At 32.9% G+C, this 25,344-nt stretch overlaps 2 protein-coding genes across 5 annotated transcripts; both read left to right on the forward strand.

Annotated features, from left to right (window-relative positions):
- Positions 1 to 722: 722 nt before the first annotated feature.
- LOC106070126 (aurora kinase C-like) lies at positions 723 to 12,927 on the forward strand. 4 transcript variants are annotated; one of them, XM_056035599.1, is made up of 8 exons: positions 723 to 975; positions 3,858 to 4,140; positions 8,360 to 8,468; positions 8,568 to 8,647; positions 9,942 to 10,080; positions 10,727 to 10,875; positions 11,396 to 11,627; positions 12,756 to 12,927. In XM_056035599.1, the coding sequence occupies exons 2-8, from the start codon at positions 3,905 to 3,907 to the stop codon at positions 12,858 to 12,860; spliced, it is 1,050 nt and encodes a 349-aa protein (XP_055891574.1). In that variant the 5' UTR covers positions 723 to 975; positions 3,858 to 3,904; the 3' UTR covers positions 12,861 to 12,927. The 4 variants fall into 4 exon arrangements, with proteins under 4 accessions (XP_055891574.1, XP_055891575.1, XP_055891577.1 ...); XM_056035600.1 differs by lacking the exon at positions 723 to 975 and adding an exon at positions 1,583 to 1,821; XM_056035602.1 differs by lacking the exon at positions 723 to 975 and adding an exon at positions 1,881 to 1,899.
- Positions 12,928 to 17,231: 4,304 nt separating this feature from the next.
- LOC106070239 (aurora kinase C-like) lies at positions 17,232 to 24,377 on the forward strand. The gene is made up of 8 exons (XM_013230084.2): positions 17,232 to 17,355; positions 18,637 to 18,828; positions 19,283 to 19,391; positions 19,524 to 19,603; positions 20,571 to 20,709; positions 21,321 to 21,469; positions 22,420 to 22,651; positions 23,071 to 24,377. The coding sequence occupies exons 2-8, from the start codon at positions 18,665 to 18,667 to the stop codon at positions 23,161 to 23,163; spliced, it is 966 nt and encodes a 321-aa protein (XP_013085538.1). The 5' UTR covers positions 17,232 to 17,355; positions 18,637 to 18,664; the 3' UTR covers positions 23,164 to 24,377.
- Positions 24,378 to 25,344: the final 967 nt, after the last annotated feature.

A 25,344-nucleotide genomic window follows, 5' to 3' on the forward strand; every position in this document is an offset into this window, starting at 1 on the left:
TTGCATTATGCCCTGGAATGCAAAATAAAAATTAACAGAACTTGAGTAGACGTTATCATACCAAACATCAAATCCAACATGAGTCGTGCTGTCAATCTTTTTTTTATTTGCTATTTATTAGCAAGTTTGTGTGTTTTAAAGAAAATATATAGATCTACACATGGAAATGAATCTATTGATGGATAAGTATAAGTACTATAAGATGCCGATGAAGTAAATAAAAGACAGACATTTTCAGAGAACACGACCCCAAAAAGAGGGTAATCCTTTTCTCGATCGATAACTACATAACATAGGGACCATTTTTTTATATTCTTTGAACAAATAAGTAATCTATCTCTAGATAGATCTAGGTCTAGGCTAGAAACTTTAATTAGTTTCTTAAGATCTAATACTTTCGTTTTTATATTTTTTTTTAATTTACTTTGGAATGTGATTTGGGGGTTACTTCCCTTGTCCATCTAACCAATGAGATTGTCATAAACATATAAAATAAAAATATTCGAGTGGAACACCGCCAGTGTCTACTCTTTTAGAAATTAGACTCTAGATCTAGAGTCTAGAATTAATCTAGAACTGATTATAGAATATTATAGATCTACATATCGGTCATATCTATCTAGATTATTCTAGACTAGTTACTAGTGATAGATCTAATTCTAATCTATATTGACTATATAGTCTAGATTAGATCTGGAGTCTAGTAGACCTTTTTAGAATCTAGATCTAGAATCTATAGACTATAGAGTTAGTTACTTGATAGTCAAAATCTAAATCTACTAGATTTAGATCTACTAGACTTCTAGTCTAGGCTAGCTAGATCTAGATTTCTATATAGATCTAGATCTAATCGCCTTTTTAACTTTAATTAGATATCTAGATCTAGAAGACTAGATCTAGAATCTAGTTTAATGAAAAGTGTGAAGACCAGTAGCAGTACGCAGTAAAGTGTTAATAAAGTCAAAGTATTTGAAAGTAAATAAATAATAATACTAGTTACTAGTCTAGATTGACTAGATCTAGTTAAAATTATAAATATAGCAATCTAGAGTCTAGGTCTTAGTTAGAATGTCTTACTAGTCTTAGTGATTAGTGACTTAGTCTTAGTAAACTTAGATTAGTTATTAGGCGTTGTCACAGTTGTGCATGTTAATTAAAAACTTAGACTTAACTGTCTTAACTTGGTCTTGGTCTTAACTCTGCCAAGTCCAATTCACTGATTGGTTTTCTTGTCCTATTCAAGGCTATTCTGCCAAACTGTTCCAATTCATGATCTGTAAAATGTTTGTAAAATGTTTTATATGTTTCGGATGTTCCTTCAGAGTTGAAGATAGACTGACTAGACCTAATATTTAGTATTATTAGATAACTAGATTTATCTAGATATATCTAATCTAGTTACTAGTAATCTAGTAGATATATTAGTATTACTAATATAATAAAACTAGTCGACTTGCGGCGTAGCATACGCCACTATTTTGCAGGGATGGCCTTAGGCCACTGCAATATATGTGACCGCATAAACCATTTTATAACTTAAAACAGATTTCCCGCAGTTTAGAAGATTTACCATGAGCTCCTGGAAATCTCCTGAAATTGCAAAATATATGAAAAAGTCCTTAAAATATCCAGAAATATATAGACAAAAATTGTCATTTTGGGGTGTCACTCAATATGGAAAACAATCCAACGCGTGATAAATTAAAACGGCTTTATACATAAGCTGTAATTGTGTAATCTGGTGAAAGAAGTGTCACTCGCCTCAAACTAGTGAAGAATTACTTGAGGTCAACAATTCTCAAAGATAGATTGAAACATTTGGTAATTCATGCTATTGAGCGTGATCTATGTAGGAAACAGAATTATTACGATATACTGTATGACTTTGCTACACGCAAGGTAAAGTAATTCTGTACGTAGTAAAGAATGAATAAAATACAGACGAATTTATTTTCTTATACAAACTCTTAAATTTCACTTATTGTCCGCTTTCCTACCCAAACTTGGCCCGCAAAATCCGTTTTGCATAGGGCCCCACAATGCTTAAGTCTGGTCCTGCTATTTAATGACTGGTGAATATACATAGTAGATTACTTGTTCTCTTTCCATGACTTCTTGGTCACAATGTTTAAGTCCGATGCTGCTATTTAATGTTTGTAAAATGTTTTACATGTTTCGGATGTTCCTTCAGAGTTGAAGATAGTTTACTTCTTAGTCCGAACCTCCCGCAGGACGAAGGGGGATGGGAGCAGGCAGGGTATGACAGTCCAGCGTGCAGCCATCCATAGCGACGTGTGAATACCCACTTGTTCTCCCCCCTCCCCCTTTTCTTTTTTTTTTCGCGTGGTTACTATCCGCAGAAATAAGAGAGTGATTCTTCCTTTACTTCTTGCTCGTCCAAACTGTTGAGCGAAGAAGAGAATTATAAATTTAGATTATAATTAGATTAGTATTATAATGATTATATTTATACATCAATTAAATCTATATTATAAAAATTTTATATTATATATTCATAATTTATATTAAATCTATATATAATCTATTCAATAATAATATACTTTAATTTTAATATATACTTGATCTATATTATATTATATATAGTTAATAATAATAGTATTAAAAGAATACAAATTTTTTAATGATTTGTAAATCTGCTGCAGGGGTGAACGACTAGTAGATCTATAAAGATAGTACAATAACTTCAATAACATTCATATTTTATAGATCTAGGAGACCCTGCTAGTCTAGGCCTAGTAACTAGTAAGTTAATTATGAGAACCTAAAAAGAAACAACAAAACAAAAACTGCTTAAACAGCATCTGTATAATTTAGTTATTTAATTATATGGTGAGCCATTTGTTGGGAACAAGTCGTTTAACCTTTTTAACTTTTATCTTATGAAATATTAGCTATTATACATCCATCTATCCCAATGGCGCTACAGCCCATGGCGGGCTCTGTCCTGCTTCAGCACATTCTTCCATTCAGATCTAAGAGCTTTTCATCTCTATGCCCAACCTTTAAGTTATTGTAAATCTGCTTCTACATTCTACATCATCAATCCATCCATGGTCTGCCTTTTTGGTTTTTGACAGTATACAATTTTTGCTCCTCTGTATTAGTTTAGTTATTATACAGGTTTATAAAATCCTATCAGCTCATATAAGTTCAAGGCAAATATATTGTTGAAGCAGTTGTTTTGTCAATGGAGAAAATTAATATATTTTTTTTATAAAGGTTTTGCCATTTTTTTTTAATTTATGATTAGAAAAAAAGCTTTTTGCTAACATCATGACAGTGCAAGCTAGTTTGGCATGAATCGACTTCATGCTTATCTTTTAGAAATGCCATCGAGATGTTTTATTTGAGACAAATCGCTGTACATGACTTTGTCTTTAAGATAACTAGCATATTATATATTTTATACATATATATATATATTTATATATTATATAGTATGTTGCTGGGCATACCCTAGACTTCTTCTCTTTTACAAATTTTGAGGGAAAATCAGAATTTGTGAAACCCTAACCCTTTAATTTTTTCTCTAGAGATTTAGCTTAGAAGTTCTAGAAGTATTAGATTAAGATCTAAATATCTGAAGAACTAAAAACTGAACTGTAATAGATGAGATTCTCCTCTTAGTTTTCTGTAGATGTAACTTAAAGTCTGTTGTCAATATTTAGTTTGGAAACTTCACACAGACACAAAAAAAAACATATTTCAAAAGGAATAAAAAAGTACAGTGTGTCATGGTACTTAGCGCTGATATTCTTAGGCATGTTTATACTGATAATGCAATTATTACATTATATATGGTATTTGAGGATTTTTCTGTTCCTCTTATTTTTCAGATCAGCTTTAGGTCTATGAAAAAAATAAGCTTTTTCTACACAAAATTATGGAAGCCACATCCTATATTCTGAAACCAAACATTGTCTCTATGACTGGTAACTCATCTGCTTCCAAACTACCTCTACGGGTCCCTAGAGATAAAGAAAATAACTCAGCCACAATAGATGTGGCAACTTGTAACAGGGATACAAAAGAGCCTTCCACAACACAGAGGACAGAAACATCTGTTTCAGCGAAGGAGGAGAAAAGAGGAGATAGTGATGTTAAAGGCTCAATGAATGTGTATGTATTAGGAATTAGTCAATTAATTAGATTATTTATTAAATTGCAAATTAAAGGCACTAGATATAGAGGTGTTGTAATAGTAGGCTAGTAGAGACTAACAAACACTTTCTTGTCTGTTTAAATGCTGCTTTATTCAAGCTAGATCGTCTATATATATAGGCCTAAAAGGAATTCAATTATCACCCCTATCTGTTAATTAGCACATTCTTTCAACATGCCAGCAATGTGGGTTACTAGGTTACAATAACAGGACGGGGCTGACAAGACAATAACATTTACTATCACATCTCCCTTCTTACAAACATTCAATGATAAAACTATTTCTACATTCTAGTACAAAATATTGACATCTAACATAGATAATCAATAGACATTTCCATGTAACTATTCAAAGTTAAAACATTTACATTATAAAATTCTAACAAGATAATCAATAGACATTTTCATGTAACTATTCAAAGTTAAAACATTTACATTATAAAATTCTAACATTGCTATTATGTTTACAAGTTACAGGTAACGATTTACAGTTGTGTTTAGATGTTTATATAATATAACATTATAATATATAGTGTAAGAAAACATCAAAAGCCTTTTACACAATAGGCTGCATTTGAAATAATGAATGTCTAAATATCTACATTAGGAAAACGTTTTGGTGGTCTTACTGGTCTGCCATAGCGTGTAACCACTGGGGTACAGCGTATTGTGTTTCAACAGGCGCTGTACTAGCAATCGCAGTCTCGGGTTCTGTAACTTGCGTTTCGTAGGATGTATCAGAATCGTCCCATTCAAATACATCTGGAGTTTCGTGTGGTATAGAAAATGTCTTTCTTAACATTTTTCTATTTCTTCTGTATGTGGCCCCTACAGGTGTCTGTACAAAATACGATCTTGGCGTGGAAGCTTCTGAGATGACAGTGGCTGGCTTCCATTGACTTCCAGGATACTTTTGCATAAAGACCTTGTTTCCAGGGTGAAACTGTTGTCTTTCAGTGCGTCTAGCCCTTCTGTCATAATATTTTCTTTGACCATTTTTTCTCTTTCTCCATACATCTGCCATTTCTTTCTGGTCTGGAACTTGTGGTTTGAGATAAGTATTTGTTGTTGGAAAATTAGTTCTCAAACGTCTGCCCATGAGCAGCCTTGCTGGTGAAGGTCCATCTGGACTTGGGGCATTTCTGAACTGTAGCATGGCTCAAGGGTGTCATCGAAAAAGTTGATCATCCCACCGCATGGGTCAACTCACTAGTTCTTGTCGAAAAGAAAGGAGGTGGTTTAAGAATTTGTCTAGATCCTAGAGACCTCAACACAGCCATTCAAAGAGAGCACTACCAGTTACCTACCATTGAAGAAATAGCCAGCCGGCTAAGTGGCAGCCAAGTGTTTACTGTACTAGATTCAACCAGTGCCTTTTGGCAAATCAAACTAGATAAGAACTGTACAGATCTGACAACGCTCAACACACCATTTGGTTTTTACGACTACCCTTTGGACTAAACTCTTCTGCGGAAGTGTTTGCAAAACGATTTCACCAAATTTTTTAAAATATTCAAGGTGTTGAAACCTACATGGACGAAATATTGATAGCTGGTAGAACTACAAAAGAACATGACGAGAAACTTCAGAAAGTCCTTGCCATAGCAAGAAAAGAAGGGATTAAATTGAAACTATCAAAATGCAGCCTTAGAATAAAAGAAGTAAAATTTGTTGGACATGTCATTACAGATAGTGGTATCAAGCCTGACAACTCCAAGATTGAAGCAATACACTCTATGCCATGCCCTTCAAACCGCAAAGAACTAGAAAGATTTCTGGGCATGATAAATTATCTTGGCAAATTCATACAAAATCTGTTTGATGTTACCTCCCCCCATGAGGAAGCTACTTAAACAAGATAATGATTGGATGTGGTTGGAACAACATCAGAATGCCGTTGATTACTTAAAAAGTATGATCACAACTGCCCCTGTTCTAGCTTTTTATGATGTTTCACAACCAGTCAAGTTGTCAGTAGATGCTTCGCAAGAGGAACTTGGAGCTGTGTTAATTCAAAATGAGAGGCCAGTGGCTTACGCATCAAGATCTCTTACAGACTGTGAAAAACGTTATGCACAAATAGAAAAAGAAATGCTTGCAATAGTGTTTGGAGTTGAACATTTCCATTATTATGTGTATGGGCGTCAAATAACAGTTGAAACAGATCACAAACCATTAGAAGTGATCATCAAAAAGCCTTTGTCATCCACACCACCAAGACTTCAGAGAATGCTTCTTCGTCTAATGAAGTATGAAATCCTGCTAAAATATAAGCCAGGAAAAGAAATGTCTATTTCAGATACACTTTCACGAGCATCGCTGCCAGTGAAACATCCATCAAGTGATGACTGAGACGCACAAGTTCATCTTATTGTAGATAGCCTGCCTGTGTCAGATGAAAATCTGAAAAATTTTCAGCACGAGACTACAAACGATGCCATTCTAAGACTGTTAAAAGATCAAATTTTGATAGTATGGCCAAGCACAAGAAATGAAATTTCATCTACAGCTCATTATTAAACAATGGAGTTCGGGGCTAAGCCCCGGCGCCAAAAGCGTTTTCTTGCATTCTTCACTGCAGAAACTCATTCTGCTGACATCTATAGCTCATTACTCATCAGTGGAGTTCGGGGTGAAGCCACGACGACATAAGTGTTTTCTTGCATTCTTCACTGAAGAAATGCATTCTCCTGACCTTAAGCTCCCTATTAAAAAAGGACCTTTTGAATAGTGTTGTTAGCTATTCTAATTTCTTAACTATAATACAAAAAGAAAAAGTATTTGTTTGTCCGATGGGGGGAAGGCGATTGCATGTATCGCCCCTCCCACCTGGTACAACCCTTTTTATTTTTTATTTAATAATCATAAAATTTGAGATTAGAGTGTGGTGCGACATAATATACAATGGATTGACATATCAATTACGTATTATATATTATATATATATTCAACTAATTGTGTTCACAACTATGATTTCTCCATAAAAATAGGACCCCCCCCCCCCCCACTAAGAGGGTTAGAGTGGGAAGAGCAGTACAGGCAATCGCATACTCCCCTACCCCACCAATATCGGCCAAAATACCAGAAGGGGAGCAACATAATATAAAATTTATATATTAATTCAACTAATTTTGTTCACAAACTATGATTTGTCCATAAAAGTAGGACTGCCCCCCCCCCCCCCCCCCCCCCCACTCAAAGGGCTTAGGTGGGAAGGGCAGTAGAGGTATTCGCCCCCCCCCCCCCCCAATCGGTCAACAGGAGAACGACAAAATATAAAGATCGGTTAAAATATCAATAACAAGTTTTAATCATAAAGATGTTTAATTGATTCTGCTAGCAAGCTGTGATTTCTACAAATAAATTGGACCGCCCCCCCCCCCCCCCCCCAACTCAAAAGTTTATGGGGGGGGGGCGGATTGATGCCATCGCCCCCTCCAGACCCCACCTAATTGGCCAACATACTGGGGGGGGGGGGGAAGCGAAATAATCTAAAAATATGTTAAAAATATAAATAATTAGTATATATTATTAACATAAGTAATAAATTCGTATACAAATTGTGTGAATTCTAATCTAAAATTCGTCCGCCCCCCACCCCCGTCCCCCACCCCCCCTGGATCTGCCAGTGGTCTGCAATATAATATAATACCTGGCAACCTGAATGAAAAAGCTGTCAAGCTTTCAACACAAAATAAATAAAAAGATCAAAAACAAAATACCAGATGTTAAAATGTGCTTGTTCTTACATTTTAATGTGACATCTGAGCGAGTTGGAATTTTAAGTTTTATCAAGTTAATTAAATTATTTTTTTTTATAAATATTTGAATGTATATGTATAGTTCTTACTTTTTTAAGTTTTTTTAAAACCTGTATTCCATGATTTTCCTCCTTCGACCATGATTGTTAGATGTGAATGTTTTGTTTGTGACTAAACTGACACAACAAACTTTATCAGTCTGTTCAAGATTTGTATGAAAGCTTCAGGAATTATCAACTACTAAGATAGAAGAGAATTGTTTTTAATATCTTTTACTTTAACCCAATAAAACATCTTAGAGAGCATTCCTTGTCAACCCGTAGCCCCCAAGAAAGTCATTGCAAGGATGAACAATTAACAAAGTATCAAAGTTTTTTTTTCAAGTTGCCTTCTAATGATTTTTTTGTGAATTCCAGGAAATGGTCCTTGAATGATTTTGACATTGGAAGACCATTAGGGAAAGGGAAGTTTGGGAATGTTTACCTTGCAAGGGAGAAAAAAAGCAAATATATAGTTGCTCTAAAGGTAACAATTCATACTTTGTTTTCTTAGCAAACAGTTTTTTCACTGTGTTGGAAAAATAGATTTTGATACTAATATTGTTTCTGTTCTTGAATGATTCAGATGATGTTCAAGCAACAGTTACAGAAAGCTGGAGTGGAACATCAACTTAGGAGAGAAATAGAAATCCAAACTCATCTAAGGTTTACATATTATATTTTATTACTTTCTATTAACCTCATTGTATATTTAAGTCTAACCTTGTGTCAGTGACCTGAATTTTTTAAGTTGGTTTAAGCACATGAGATTAACATTTCATTTAGTCCCAAACGTAGCTGATTTTTTTCCTATTTTTATTTACTGGTACTATTAGAACTATTAAATAGATTAACATACTAAATTTGTTATCCACATTCAAAATTTAATACAAAAATGAATTTTTAAATAATCACCATGACATCATCAGTCAAAGCAGGAAATACTTTTCTTACACTCACATATGGTGGCTGAGTGGTAAAGCACTTGGCTTCAAAACCAAAGAGTTTCGGGTTCGAATCTGAAAAAATGGGATTTTGCATTTTGGGATTTTTAAGATGCCCGAGTCCACCCAACTAGTTGGGATAAAAGCAATTGGTTGTTGAGAAAGCCTCATGATACCCTTGTTAACCATCAGATATAGATGACCTTTACATAATCTGCCCCATACATGGCATAACAGAGAGTAAAGCTTTCGCCATAGTAGAACTAGCTTATGAAATAAAAAAAAATAGTTCTATTAATTCATAAGTTTATTTTATTCCAATTAAATATCTTTCTTAGCATTCCTACTTATTTAACTGCAAAAAAAATATGTTTACACTTATGCAAGACAAATTTAAAACATTTTATTATCTTGAAATTTCATACTGAAATAAACCCCGTCTACGCTATATCCTTTTTTGTACCAGACACTTATCATCCTTAATTTTGATAAGTATAGCAGCACAGACTATGTGCACACGTAGAATAAGTTTGAAAAATATCTGCAAATCAATGTTTCAAAAAAAAAGTATGTTTAGTAAAAGGTATTACCCTTTAGAATCATAGAGTGAGTCTTTTTCTGATGGTTAATATAAAAAAAAAGATAGCATACTATTCCTCACATTAAGTGAGCAAACTGTAATTTTCCAACATAAAAACAGGACACACAACATTTTTCATCTAAATAAAATAAACTACACATCTACCCAAAGTCTGCTAACAGAAACACTAAACTTCACATGACTATTATGCATACAACTTAGAAGAATGAATTATCCATGTGGAAAACCTCCTTAGAATCATGTTTGAAATCTTCCTGGTGTCCTAATGTGGTCAGTAGTTGTTTGTTTTTTTCTGACTTCCTACTACCAACTTGTGCAAACCTGTGAAACTCCCCGTAAAATTTTTTTTTCATTTCAATATACACATTCTATGTGAACTATTAAGATTAAATAGAGAGCATTACATTTGTTTCAGACATCCCAACATACTCAAGCTGTATGGTTATTTCTATGATAGCACAAGGATATATCTGATTCTAGAATATGCGCCTAAAGGTGAACTGTATAAAGTGTTGCAAGCAAACACAAAATTTGATGATGCTAGAACAGCACAAGTGAGTTGATCAGTGATCCATTTATTGTTTAATAGAAAGTTTAATTTAAAATATCTCAGGATTTTTTATTTATGAAGTTACAGTTAATTCTGAGGTACATTTAGTCTTTTATGAGAAATTATATAAGAAAAACAGCAGTTTCTCAGCTTGAACTATCAACTTAATTCAAAATAAATGTTGAATTAGTTTATGCATTGGAGATGCTGTAGCTGAGTGGTTAAGCGCTTCGCTTCTGAATCAGGGTCCCAGCTTCGAAGACTGGGATTTTTAATGTCAGGATCTTTGGGCGCATCTGAGTCCACCCAGCTCATATGGGTACCTGACATTAGTTTGGGGAAAGTAAAGGCGGTTGGTCATCGTACTGGCCAAATGACACCCTCGTTACCTGTGGGCCACAAAAACAGATGAGAACTTTACATCATCTGCCCTATAGATCACAAGGTCTGAAAGGGGAACTAGTTTATTCATTACTATTACAATAATGCGGGGATGTGAAGAAAAGTTGATACAAAACAATAACTGAGACTGACCTCAGTTCAACACGAGGATGTTTGACAGCATTGGTTATGAAATAGCTCAATCTTAATTTAGCTTTATTCAGGGTTATTTTATTTTTAATGTAATGCACTCTCATCATAACTTCCAGTATGTAGCCCAACTGGCCAATGCTTTAATTTACTGCCATGGTAAGAAGGTCATTCACAGAGACATAAAGCCTGAAAATCTTTTACTGGGTTTGAAAGGAGAATTGAAAATTGCAGACTTTGGATGGTCTGTCCATGCACCATCATCTAGGTAAATAAATCATGGTTACATTTTAATTGATCAGATACAATACTTCTGTGTGTTATTGTTATTTATCACATATGTGCATTTCAGACCATGTTGTGCTCCTTGAGGTTAATTCCTATCTTCTCATATACCATACTAAACATTTCATATTTAATCCTAGAAAGTATTGTATTTACAGTACAAATATTTAAAAATGTGTTTTGGCTAGAAAGATAAGACATTCATTTTAAGCTTAGCAATCTCTGAAGTCTCAAAACTCAGAGACTCTTCCCAGTCTTGTCAATACTAATACATGCAGTTAATTTATTATGAAATATTAGTCTATCAGAATTGAAGTTAAAATGAATTGTTCCAACACTACTGATGCTTTAAAAATTTATTTTTTTTTTCAAGTATTATTTTACTATGAAGATAATTTTTTTTTAAACTTCTTAATATTTGATGGCTTCATTTTAAAATTGTAAAAATGTTATATAAAGATTTGACCATGATTTTTATAGAATGTCTGATCATTTATTTCTAGGCGCCACACTATGTGTGGCACATTAGACTACCTGCCTCCTGAGATGGTTGAAGGCAAGTGCCACAATGAGTCGGTAGATATTTGGAGCCTTGGTGTGCTTTGCTATGAGTTTCTGGTTGGCAAACCTCCTTTTGAAACAGAAAGCCATGAGGAAACCTACAAAAAAATCTGTAAAGTTGACTACAAATTTCCTGACTATGTTTCTGAAGGAGCTAGAGATCTCATTTCTAAGGTAATTATATTATTAAATATTATCCAAAAATATTATTATTAAAAATCTATTATTTGTTGAGTTCATTCTCAAAAAAAACACATCCATGTGAGAAGAAAAAAAAAAGCAATGGGAAAAGGCTGAGAATAGAAAGAGGAAGGACATCTCTTGAACTCGGCTATTCCTTTTGTGACACCATCACTGGGTATAGGCTAAAAAAAAAGCTGTAACAAATAATAGATATATTACCATTAACTGCTTTTTCTTGACGATCATCTTTTCAATTTTGCGAAACTGTGTTGAAAGTTGTTATGGTTCTTCCGCAGTGTTGAATTTAATCAATGCAATGATCATGAGATAACCTTTAACTAAATCAGGAACACCTGCGAAATGCCAACCAATCAATTTAAGTAGTTGACGCTAGTATCAAACAATCATAAATACTTAATAAAAAGGAATCCGTCCAATGTCTTTCAGTAAAGCCATATATCTATTATTTGTTATTTCTACTGCTCCACACAAAGTGTCTTCTTTGTAGCATAACTTAGAGCGTTCTTCTTTTTTTTTTTTTTTTTTTTGTCGCTAAGTAAAACTTTCCCCTTATTCCCGAAACAAATACTAAATTCTAATCATGTTAAAACAAGGGGAGGGGGATGGGGTCCTCACAATTTCAGACACTTAAGTCATTAGCCACATCACTGCAAAAAAAGTTATTGATCATCTGCTTCTTTATGTCACGTGGGGAGAAGTTTCAATTTAGCATCATGGGCCACATGCTTAAGTTTAGGTACCTGATAAACTGTTTCATTCTTTTGCTGCATCGTCATAGTGTTAAGAGGGTACGATGGTAGTAAAATGTTGCTTCTCCATTTGTGGTAATTTGTAAAAATCGATCTCTATTACCTATATGAGCTTTTCTTGATCATTTTGGACATAACATATCTGTGCAGTTCATGCTAAACTGTCTCTATGGTAATAAAGATAATGTATGACTAGCAAAATGTTCTGCTCCTTTTATTTTCTCAAACCCTCATTCCACTCATTCTAAACTAAAAAAAAAAAAAAAAAAAACTTGCTCCATACCAAATATCTACAAGATATACCTAAGAGGAGAAAACTAAACATTTTCTTAATCAATTTTTATTCCAGCTCTTGAGACATGATCCAAAAGCTCGACTGCCATTAGAAGAAGTGTTACAGCACCCATGGGTAGTCAAGTATAAAGATGAACTGATAGTTACAGACAAACATTAACAGATTTCCAAGCTTACTATGATTTCATTTAAGTATTTATGGGTGGTTAATTTTTTTTTTATCAATTTTTATTTATCAGTTATCAGTGAAAAGTCTGGATTTGAATTGTAAAAAATTATGACTTGTATTATAAGAATATCTTTTGCTAATGAAACATGAACAATGTCTTTCAGCCTAAGATGAAAATGTATTTGATCACTGCTAAATAACTCATCTGTGTTTATACCCAGCTCTTCATACAATGTTCTCAATGAAGATTTTGATGAGACTTTTTTAATGTCACATCAGTATCCAATCAAAATACTGGTAACTATTGACAGCCTTCATCCAGATTTTAAGTGACACCTTTTTGACTAATTTGTTTCATGTCTTATGTCCATTCCTTCTACTCTGTTATTGGCTCACCTGTTACTCTAGGCATGTACACTCATTAAAGCCATCATCCCATTGTTTAATTTCCTTCCTGTCATCTATTAGATGATGTGCCCAAAAGGAAAGTAGGAGGATTTCTTTGCAAGTCTTGATGATCTTGTGATATGGTCATGGTTTGCATTCTGTTGCAATATCAGGATGTAGACATCCTACTCAAGTTGTTGTTTTTTCTGTAAAAATACAGTTTAAATGTTTAAAGCTTTGTAGATAGAAATGTTCTGCATAGAGAAATGTTTCTTTTGATTCTTAGAGGTAAGTTTTCATTACCAGACACTTGAAACCTATTTTCATATTATTTGATTCTGGCTAGAAATCAGTGTCTGCTATGGTGTCATTTTTGTCAAATGATTTTTTTTTTTTTTAGTGTTACTGCAGTGACAGGGTTTGAGTTTAGGATGGTCTGACCTCATGGTTTGTCCTTCTGGTAGTGCCTGAATGTGTCACATTCACCCTTGTCATTATACCACATTAGCTGCCACAGAAAAATATACATAAAATATTCTGTCATTTCTTAGTTAGGTCTTCCACAAGGCTTCTTTTCAAATAATCTTCAACTGAGGATTCATACTGCAGTTCCTAAAACAAAGACTTTTTAGGTGTTAGAGAATTTTTGTATGTCATGTATATATACATGCATAATTTTAATTAAACAAGAGGACAGTGTAATTTTACTTTTCACAGGTATAGTTGTAGGCCTTTATAAACATTTTTTTCTTCTGTAGTGTAATAAACAACAGGCTCAAACGAACATGTAAAAATAGCCTGTATTTAATGAACCTGTTTATAAAATGAGAACTGTGAAATATTCAATGATTATCTTTTATAAAAGTTACTGGGACTTTCAAATGCAGGTGTCATTTCTCTTTGTTATTGGCACAGTGGACCAAAGAATTTCCTTTGTCCCAGTACTTGCTTCATTAATGTCAATGTTTTGAATAAAATAAATGAATTGCATTGGGTTTTTTTTTTCATTTTTTTTGTTTTTAAGTTAACTAGTAGCTTTTTAAGTTCATACAAATACTATTTCTTAAAATTACATAATTGACAACTATGATCATCATAAATGTATTAGATATTTTGATGCTGTCTGGTGACTTTATCCTTCATTTGATGAACAAATTTAAAAAATGTCTATCTTAAAACTAGAAAGTGATGGCCATTATAAATAACCTTGAGCTGTCAAAAGTTAATTCCTTGCTCAAGAAAAGTCAATATTTTCATTATATTATATGTTTAATTTTAATTCCATATCCATTGTTTGTTTCTTTTTAACAGTACTGATACTTTTTATTTCAATATTCAGGATGCTTTAATGAACTTACACTGTGACTAAAAACCATAATATAAGAGGTTTAAAGTTAGTCACCTACACTACAACAATATACATAGATTCCCTGACTAACATTTTTCAGCTATAGCTTATATCTCCTTTTTTTTTTTTTTTTTTTTCTATCAATTTATTCGTATATGTTCTATCATACTTTACAAAAAGATGTTCAAAACTAATTTGCAAAGATAAGGTCTAAACCACAGTATTTTGCAAATTAGTTTTCTGACTTCCTTGTGGACTTCTATGCATTATTTGACTAGTGAGATACCTGGCTTGTCACTAGTAGGCCTTATTAGAATTCAAGATACTATTTCATTAATAACACATGAATTTTACCACAGAACTGTTCTTTATTTTTTTTTTATTCTTAAAAGCCTCACTCTATAACCTAACTTCAGCCTAATACTGCTAACACTACTTTCTATAATGGGATCACAATCGGGACCAAGACTTCTTCCCGTAATTCTATACCCCTGGCCTACCTTTGATGTCTTCTTTAAGGTCTTTATTGTATCGGCAAATAGTAGTCTCCCTGCTGTCCCCAGGCATCTACTGTACTCCATTGAATGGATGAAACAGCAGTTGACAATAGAAACAACAAAGATTTTTAAAATATATAATATGGGTCTACAAATTACATAAATATCTTATCTGTCCATCGAAAACGTGTAGACACATTAACCCTTTGTATTAGTTCAAAAAAAATTAATAAACCAAGTACTTATTTTTGGCAAAAGGAGGTGGGTGATAACTACCCTGGAAAAGCCTTAAATTGTTTTCCACTTTAAATGCAATATTAAATCAACATAAATTCATAATAGAGAAAATTGAAAGAGAGAACCAAGAAGGAACAAGAACTATCAAGAGATTAATTTTTTTTTTTTTTTTTTGCAAATAAATGTATACCTTCGGAGTTATACACAAAATAGATGGGTACCGGTATCAAATACCATAAACAGGCAGGGCTTGATTAATATTATAAAAGTAGATATTCAGGCAGGACTAATTAAACTGAAGAATGTGCACCCGTAGTCATTTGAATAGTTTGAGTAGTTTTAAGAAGTTTGATGCCAGGGCTCGACTACGTCATTAGGTCTCAGGATGTGACCGGGCGTCGCAGTACACGTGGCTCCTACAGAACGAATCGCGCGCCCCAAAGTAAGACGTTTTGTCACGGTGTTATTTTGGCGTTAAATATTGTAGACATCTATAATATATAGGCTAGGCTACGCGAAATACCACTCATTCATTCTAAATATGTAGGCCTATAGATCTATAAAGCTTTAATAAAACTATTCAAAAGCACATAGTAGATTCCATCTTTGTTTAAAGCATATTTCTTATATTGTTGCATGAATAAGTGTGTTTGTGTGGGCAATTGGGTTAAAGTTAACTCAATTGATATATTCGTTTTCCCTTGAGAACAGGGTAGGCCTATAGGTGCCTATATCTGCACGAAGTCGTGTTTGTGTGTGTGTGTGTGGAGAAAATTGAAAGTGCAAAAAAAAAAGGGTGGGGAGGCAATAGGCCTATATAGCTTGGGAACAAATCGACGGGTAATGCTAGTATATTATCTAATTACGTTTTTCGAAAGATTAATAGCCTACACGTTTTTGTTTTGTGTGTGTATTTCTGCTATTTTTACGATAGCCTACTTCTATACTCATCTCGTACCTTCGTAGAAACTAATACCTACACGGATCTCGAAAAAGGCTCTAACGAATCGATTTATTAAAGAGTTTAATGAATTAATGTTGCAAATAGTCTTCTAAATCTAGATCTAAATGGCTGTCATTAGAATATTGGCCTAGGCGGTATAAATATCAACTCAGGCGCCATTTCGCCCTCACTGCATAGAGGCAAGTAGCTGGAAGCAGATGGCTTCTGAAAGAGACAATAGGTGAGCTCTCATAAAGGCTGCGGGACACACATTAGAGACCAAAACAAAACCCTTATTGAAGACAGGCGCAGAAGACGAATAAAAAACGTAAACGGACAACCGCGGACAGTTAACGGCTTTGTCAGAATGAGATACGGAAAAATGTGCAGGTCGCAACTGGGTTTGCATATCTATATGAAACATTGCACTCAATCTTCGGAATCGAAGACATTGCCATTATTTATTAGATTTATACATTCGCTTTACAGTTAGTTTTTTTTTTTTTTTTTGTTTCTACCAAAAGGGGGAGGGGGGGGGGCAAGGTAAAAAAAAATGTTCCATTATATATAAGTCTATCATTCATTAGCTATTTAGAGCAAAATAATCGCTCTATATGTTGTATAAAGGAGGAAGATCTCGTCTTTTAGCCTATAAATATATTTTTTTTCTCTCTTCTTTTGGTGCGCGTTGATTAGGCCTATTGGCCTTTGCGGAGTAGGCCTATGCAAAATACACTGCTTGAAATGAGCACATTTCATACCTCAACAAAGGATGAGTCTGTCATTAGGAGTTTTTTTTTTAACTAAATTGGCTCCCTAACGCAATAAATTAGTAGATCTAGATCTAAATCTTTGTGACTAATTGCACATTATCGCAAGGAAAAAGGCGAAACGAACGAATAATATTTACAACTATTGTTTAGCAAAATTTTGATTGGTTGGTTGTGAACCTTATAACCCCTCGTACATTTAAATGGGCTAGATAAGAAGGGCTCAAACGATTCAGATCTAGAAATAGATCTACTAGAGATCAATTAATTTAGACATAAAACTCGGCTAGATTTATAATCAAAGGTAAGCTTAAAGTAACGTCTGTATTATATAAGATAAAGAAGGTTAAAGTTAATTGTTATATCATGGGCTATGCAATGATTATGAATTTTAGCCTGGTAATAGTGGATAGCCTCTCAGACTGAGACTCAGTCAGTCTACTCAAAGACTAAGTCACTTCACTAAGACAAGAGTACTAAGACTCTAAGTCCTAAGACTCTTACTCTTAACTTGTCTTAAGTCTAAGTGTCACCTCTACTCTTAGTCTTACTGAACTTACTCTTACTAATACTAGAATGATCTAGTCTAGATCTAGAGTCAGACACTCTATCTAGACTCTAGTCACTAGCTAGTGACTAGTGTCTCTAGTTCTCAGCCTGTTCTAGACTTTAACTAAGTTCACTAGTGAATAAGTGAAGTGTGACAGTGTCTCTAGCTTAGACTTAGAAAGAGATCTATTCCCGATCTAGAGTCTATATCTAGCTAGATCTAGACTAGTAGCTAGTATAGACAGTATATTACTATATAGGCCTACTATATAACTAGATAGATCTAGATCTATATAATAATATATTGATCTAGATCTATATTTATTATAACACTTCAAATTACTTCAACTTCAATGGTTGTCATGTGCTTCTGTCTCTCAGGTGGCTGGGTCAATCAATGCTAAATGTTTTCAGAGAAACTTTGAGGGTGTCCCTACTAAAGCATTTTCTTTGCCCACCTTGTGACTTGTGTCAGTTGTGAATACTTCCCTTTCCAAACTCTAAGAAAAATAATGATAAAGAAGCGTGGGAAGGCAAATTTGATTAAAATTTCATTTATTAATCTTCATGCTGTTAATAACAGATTGTTAATTTTAAAATTATTATGCAAAAATATATCAAATGACTTGCAATGATTACACACAAAAATTAATCACATTGTCAAGAGTTTTTTTCAAATCCTTTGAATAGTTCCTTTTTTAAGTTGCTGAATATTAGGGCTTAGCAGGCCCAATTTTGAAATAATATGTATTAAGTTAAAGGTGTCTTAGTGTATTTATATAATTATTATTGATAGATTCTATATATATAATATAATATATTTTTATTTTATATTTAATGTTTTATTATTTAGATTTAAAATTTAATCAAGACTTTAGGTTACTCAGATCTAGGTCTAGGATCTTGTGTAGTAAACTGTAGTCTTCTACATTTCTACTGTCTAGGACTTGGCTAGATTAGATTGCTAGAGTATCTAGAAAATACAATTTAGACAACTGTTGTTAATTGGCGCTAGTTCCCAATTTCTGTTTTGCAGTTGTGTCTTCTACATCCCTCCATCCCTCATGTTGAAATCGAACATGTCTTTTGATGGTAGTTCAGTCACAGCACTGAATAAGCTGCCTATGAGAGTTCCTGTTGATAAAGAAAATGATCCTTATGCTAATGCTGCCGAGAGTAATCGCGATGACCCTAGATCAGAAGGCCACAAGTGCAAAGAACCTATGATGTAAGTATTTTTTATTTTAAAATAGCATTAAATCAGGTTGAACTCTCATTTTATAAAACCATTAAAATATATTCTATCAAATATATTTTTACAAAGCTTTTATCTGACTGTGTCTGTATGGTACAATGTTTGTACACATTATTTCTCCCACTTCCCATTCTCTGATCAAGTTCAAACTTAGCACAATTATTCGTTGTATTGTTCCTAACAAAATATGAATCAATAAAAAAAAGTAACCAATCAATTAACTAGTTAGTAGTAATTTGTTTAGTTTAATCTTCCAGTACTGATTTATATAAATATACAGTTCTTCCCCTTAGATACATTTTTATTTTACATTATTTTTTATATTTTGCTTGTTAAAATTTTAGCTACTACTTTTTTGCTAAGCTCACTTTATTCCAAATAGAAGTAGGCTGCAGCTTAATTTTTTATATCTTTTGCATACTCTTAGAAAATGGACTCTAAAAGATTTTGATATAGGTCGTCCACTTGGTAAGGGAAAATTTGGAAATGTTTACTTGGCCAGAGAAAAGAAAAGCAAATATATCGTTGCTTTAAAGGTAATCTTTTATTATGTTTCTACATTATTAAACCATGTTTAATATATCTAAGATCTAGTGTTTAATATTTCCCTTTTTAGAATGTAATTTTTATTGAATTTTAAACCTTTTTTCTTTTTCTTAAACTTTTAGATGATGTTTAAATCCCAGTTACTAAAAGCTGGTGTAGAACATCAACTGAGGAGAGAAATTGAAATTCAGACTCACCTTAAGTAAGTCACTGTGTATGTCTCATTTAGATACTGACCAACTGCCTTTACTCCCGCAACATGGCATAAAGCCATTAGGTTTGGGGGGGGGGGGGGGGTGAGAATTCAGACACATTCTTAAAATGATGATGGTTAAAATCCTAGTTTTCACTAGGATTCAACCTTTTGACCTCTTGGTTCATAATTAAGTGCTTTACCATGCAGTGAGGTTAAATAAGTTGTGTATCTTCTTTTAACCATTCTTTTAACCATAGCTATGATTACTGTGCTCTACATAAAACATTCCTAGCTGCTGGACACAAGCATTTGATATAAACATGTCACTTACTCTATAGAGCACTAGTTTTTTAATGAAAGCTTTATTTTTTTAAAGCATTGTTCTATTAGTCCATCTGTTGCATCAGGGAAGTTCATTTTTAAAAGATTTGTTTTGGCTCATGACCGACTAATGCTGTATAATTTGATGAATTGAAAAAAAGTGCTTATTTCCTTTTAACTAATAAAAAAATTCCTTCGTGCTTTAACCTTATGTTTGGCTTAGAACAAAATTTACTTTAAAGAAAATTAGTCTTGATTGGTATGGAAATATTTTTTTTTGTAAAAGAGTTTATGGAAATTTAAAAAGATACAACATAAAAAAACTTTCAATTTTTTTGGATAAAATTGTATTTGAAAATTTTCACATTGAAATGTTATCAGTCAAAATTTTAAAAAATCTGATCACATCATTTAGTGTAGCCAATGGTGAAAAGAGGTGAACATATATTGCTTTCTTACACCCTTGTCAACAAAATCTTTTGTACTTTTACAATTACATACCTACTCAATAAATTTGGTAACTTGTATTTGCATTTGTTAGATATTTTCTACAAAATTAGGAATATTTGCTCATTTTGTTTCTTATACGCATAAGAGATAATGAATTAATAGATTAAATCAAATATTGCCAGTGACTATATTTTTTTTACAGACATCCTAACATTTTGACACTATTGGGCTACTTCTATGATGAGTCTCGAATCTATCTCATATTAGAATATGCTCCAAAGGGAGAACTTTTCAAAGAATTACAGAAGAATAAACGATTTGATGATGCTAGATCTGCCAGAGTAAGTACATTAATATCTGATCTAAAAGGAAGAGGGGAATATATTTTATTGGAAAATTGGAGGCTATGGAGAAGGCAAGTGAAAGGTATTCATCCCTAAAGCTACAAAATAATTTGTGTCTGTATGTCAAGGAGAGTAGACAAAGAAAAGGGGTTTTATCCTTGTCCCTTTATCCTTATGGAGCATAATTGACAGGCTAAAAAATGAGGGAGAGGGTTGTGGAGGATCAAAGCTAATGTATTTGTCTTGATGGGCCCTAGAAGTGTGTGCTGGGGGGCTCAATTGTGAAAGAGGTATTACTATTAGACTGTTCCATTTGAAGATCAAAGCGAATGTATTATATTCTTAAGGGCTTCTATATTTAACAAGCCAGGGTATTTAAGGGAGGGGATGTTACAAATTATGGGCCCTTCCATTGTAAGATGAGTAAAAAATTAAGGTCATCACAATTTCTTTTTGCCTTGCATGATTGCTGAAGTCAAATCATTATAGCAATAATTCAGGTGACATAAACTAACTATTATTTAATTATATCTGATCCTTTAAGTCTGTTATTTTATGTAGTTTTTCTAGTTTTGTCAACTGCAGAGTTCTTCTCCTTTATTTTTCAGTACATCGCTCAACTGACTGATGCTTTAATTTATTGCCACAGCAAGAAAGTCATTCACAGAGATATTAAACCAGAAAATCTTTTGCTAGGATTGAAAGGAGATTTGAAAATAGCAGATTTCGGATGGTCTGTCCATGCGCCGTCCTCTAGGTAATTAATTTTTTAAAATGAAAGATGAGTTTGTATTTTCTTGAAGAAATAGGCTTTAAACTATACAGCTATAACAAATATAGTATAGCTGGTTGTAGTACTGGCTGCCTAATCCCATTCAATTCCATTGAAATAAATAGAATAAATTCTTAAGACTTTGTTTACCTTTATGAAAATTTCATACATCTACTTTAGAATGTCCTGACCTATTCCACCTCAGACAGACCATTGACCTCCACACCCTGACAAAAATTAACTAACTTATTTTTATTTAGAAGATCAGCATTATACTTTTTCAAGGAACACATGATAAAAGAGCCTTCATCTTAAAAGCGAAAATTTGGATAGAATGCTAAATCTATGTTTTTGGAGACTTCCTTTACATATTTTGTAGTCTAAAAGGAAAAGATTTAATCTATTTTTATTACTTTAAATCTTTTTAGTCCTGAATCAACAAACACTAGCTGTTTGTTAATTTTTTTATTTAAAGATAGAATCTTTTTCTAGCCAGTTCTTTGTTCTAGTTGTTCCATGGATGACCCTGCCTTTGATAGTCTATCAGTCTTTTCCTATCATGTCTTGTCTATGTTCCTAGGGATCCATTGTAATGTGTGATATAAATTTTGTCATTATATGATGGGTTATCATGATTAGTGTGGTCATCTCTATGGCTAGATAAGATGTTAAATCAGTTCTTTGCTTCTTATGATTGATTTTACTATTTCTCTGTGTAAATTTATTAGGATAGTCATTCCCCAACGTTGTCTATCTTTCAGTAGCCTATGGTGCTGCTCTGTTATACCTTAAAATTACAGGTTCAATAGTGGAGTCTATTTCACAGGCTGTTCTCAATTCTTAAAAAGTCAGATCCTTTACCTATTTAACATTTTGGTGTCGGATTAATTGTCACATATCACTTGAAATTTGAAATATATCCTTTCCATTTGCAGACGTCACACTATGTGTGGCACACTTGATTATCTTCCCCCAGAGATGGTAGAGGGCAAGTATCACAATGAATGTGTTGACCTCTGGAGTCTTGGTGTGCTGTGCTACGAGTTTCTGGTGGGTAAACCCCCTTTTGAAACAGGCAGCCACACTGAGACCTACAAGAAAATCTGCAAGGTGGACTTGAAGTTTCCAGAGTTTGTGTCGGATGGTGCTAGAGATCTTATATCAAAAGTAATTTTTTTAATCCACACTAACAACTTTAGTGATTATATCTGTTACTTAGATAAACTAAGTTACATTTGTGGTAAATTATGTTTAGAAATAATAGTTTTGTTTTGATTTGAGTCAAATCATTTTTTATACTAAACTTCCAAGGATCATTTCAGTGAATTTTGTATTTCCAAAGTTTTATTCAATCACTGATATGTCTAAACTCAACAAGAAAAAAATTATTATTAAGTTAACAAATACACAAAATACATAACACATTCATTCAACACAATCAAAAATTTCAGTTGCAAGTTAATTTTCATTTCATTATTGAATCACCAGAGTGTGCTTGTTTTAGATTATTTAACTAAAAACTCAAGGATTTCGTCTTTCTTTTTTTTTTTTAATATTTCACTATAATGTTGTTGTTTTTTCTCCAGCTTTTGCGTCATGACCCACAGGATCGTTTGCCATTACAAGAAGTGTTGAAGCATCCATGGATTGTGAAATATAGACCTGCTGCTGATAGTTAGTTTCATTGTTGAAAATCTTAATTTTGTATTTGATAGATTTATTTTTTTTGCAAGCAAACTTTTTCATTGCTTTATTTTTTATTTATAACAATCTTGAGAACAACAATTATCTGTACATATTTGTAATCTGTAAATAGTCTACATAGTGATGTATATAATGTTAACAATATAATAGTGCCTTTTTATTTTGATTTTGTAAGGCTAAAAGTTTAAGACAAGCTGTTACAAACATGTTTAGATGCACATCACTTGGCTACTAAACTTGTCTTTTGTTTAGATGCACATTTTAGTGCGTCATAATTGTGTTTGAAGAGACAGCTGTGTTGTATTTTCTTCACAATCATTTGACATGCAGATTCAAACGGGCTGTTAATATAGTTCAATCACTACTAAAGACACAATATTTAGCCTCTATGCTCTTTAAAATATTACCACACCACGAAAATTCTCTTTCATCATATCCTACTCTCTACTAACCTTTACCTTGAACTACATTTATGCATATGCAAATTACTGTTCTTTTTTCCACCGCTTTTGTCATGGTTCTGAAAGTTTGTTCAGTTGACCTTCCACTGGTCAGTCGACTGCTCTGTCAAGCATGAGGTTAAACCCACTTGTGACCAGCCTGATCTCTCTCCCTTACTGTGACATTACCTCCCCTCTTCTCTTAAAGTTGGTTGCATGATATAATGAGTAATACACATAACTACAAGCACGTAGACCTAGACATTACAATTGAATGTGTCCAATGTCTACATTTTGTATATACACAATTACTCTTGCAGCTACTCTGCCATGTGCAAAACTGAGTCACAATATCAAATTTATATAATAGTGAAAAAAATCTTTTTCTAACAATTACAATATTTTTTTATGGTTGAACAATGTATAAAAAAAAGTACTATTGTAATAAAATGAAAATTATAAAATTTGTATTGAACATTTCTATTCAATGTGATGTTAGTAATAAAGTTCTTATACAATTATTAAGTACTTTTGAATGTATGTCAATCACTAAGTAGTGTATGACTTATAAAGTCATTGTCAAATAAATTATAGTCACTATTAACAAAATAAATTTTATGTAACTGATAAGATGAAGTAACTTTTTGTGCATCTTGATAAGTTGTCTTCTAAGATGTTCATCATTTCTGATACGTTTTTAACTGTAAATTGGTATTCATTTATCAATAAACTCCAGTGAGTTAAGTGTTGTTGTTTTTTAGTGTTAAAATTTTGTAATGGGAAATGATGTATGAGATAATTGAATGATTTGCTAAAAGTATTTTAAAGTTAATCTGCTTTTTGCCATTTTTTTTAGTGTTTAAAAAAGGAAACAGGTAGAAATTGTAAATGTATTTAAACGACATTGACTATGTTATTAATATTTCTAAGGACGAGTAGAAGACATATTTCATGTTTTTCATCAGAAGTATTGCAATGGGTTGTTTGTACATGAAATATTTGTGCTTGTTAAATCTTTTCAAATAAAGCTTTCCAGTTTCTCCAGGCAAGCAAGTGAAGACAGGTTTTGTCATTTTCCTTTGCTGAAAGGAAACTATTTCTAGTGAGATAGTTGAAAAGTATATGAATTATTTGGATTCATTGATTGTGGAATTGGAAAGAAAATGTTAAAATGTCAAGAACTTGGAAGCTGTTTCAACACCCTCAGTTAATCATTTCGTGCTAAAGCTGATTCTGCTCCAGAGAACCTACCTCCAAGCAAATTATGACCTGAAAGAGAAGTTTCAGTCAGTTCTTTCTGAGGGAATTTTATGGCTGCCAGAAGCTGTATTTCCACACTTTAAAAACACTGCTAAACTTTCACATTATTTGAATCCAGATACATATGTGAACAAATATTTTCTTTTTTGAAAATGAACATGTGAGAAGGTCGATGCCGTGTAATAGTTCTGAAACATTGAGAAAGTTAAAACTTCCCATTAAGTAAAACTGTAGGCTACATTTGTGGTGAAATGTAAAGTAAAAAGACATTTAAAAAATTTATTTTAAAAATTGTAAAATTAGTTTCACAAATTGCTTAGTCTTGTAATTCCTCAATTAGGAGAGTAAAAAATTATATGTATATGTATTATACAGTATAAATGTTAATTAATAGACATTACACACAGCTAGGGTATTATTCTAAGTTTAAGTACATTATATATATGTGCCCTCCCC

This window comes from Biomphalaria glabrata, chromosome 7 (assembly GCF_947242115.1).
Source record: "Biomphalaria glabrata chromosome 7, xgBioGlab47.1, whole genome shotgun sequence".
In the NCBI taxonomy this organism is placed as follows: Eukaryota; Metazoa; Mollusca; class Gastropoda; family Planorbidae; genus Biomphalaria; species Biomphalaria glabrata.

Coding starts and splice junctions, on each gene's coding strand:
- LOC106070126 (XM_056035599.1), top strand. CDS start 3,905: ATGGAAGCCACATCCTATATTCTGAAACCAAACATTGTCTCTATGACT. Junction 10,876..11,395: donor GTCCATGCACCATCATCTAG/GTAAATAAATCA, acceptor ATTTATTTCTAG/GCGCCACACTATGTGTGGCA. Junction 11,628..12,755: donor CTAGAGATCTCATTTCTAAG/GTAATTATATTA, acceptor TTTTTATTCCAG/CTCTTGAGACATGATCCAAA.
- LOC106070239 (XM_013230084.2), top strand. CDS start 18,665: ATGTTGAAATCGAACATGTCTTTTGATGGTAGTTCAGTCACAGCACTG. Junction 19,604..20,570: donor GAAATTCAGACTCACCTTAA/GTAAGTCACTGT, acceptor TTTTTTTTACAG/ACATCCTAACATTTTGACAC. Junction 22,652..23,070: donor CTAGAGATCTTATATCAAAA/GTAATTTTTTTA, acceptor TTTTTTCTCCAG/CTTTTGCGTCATGACCCACA.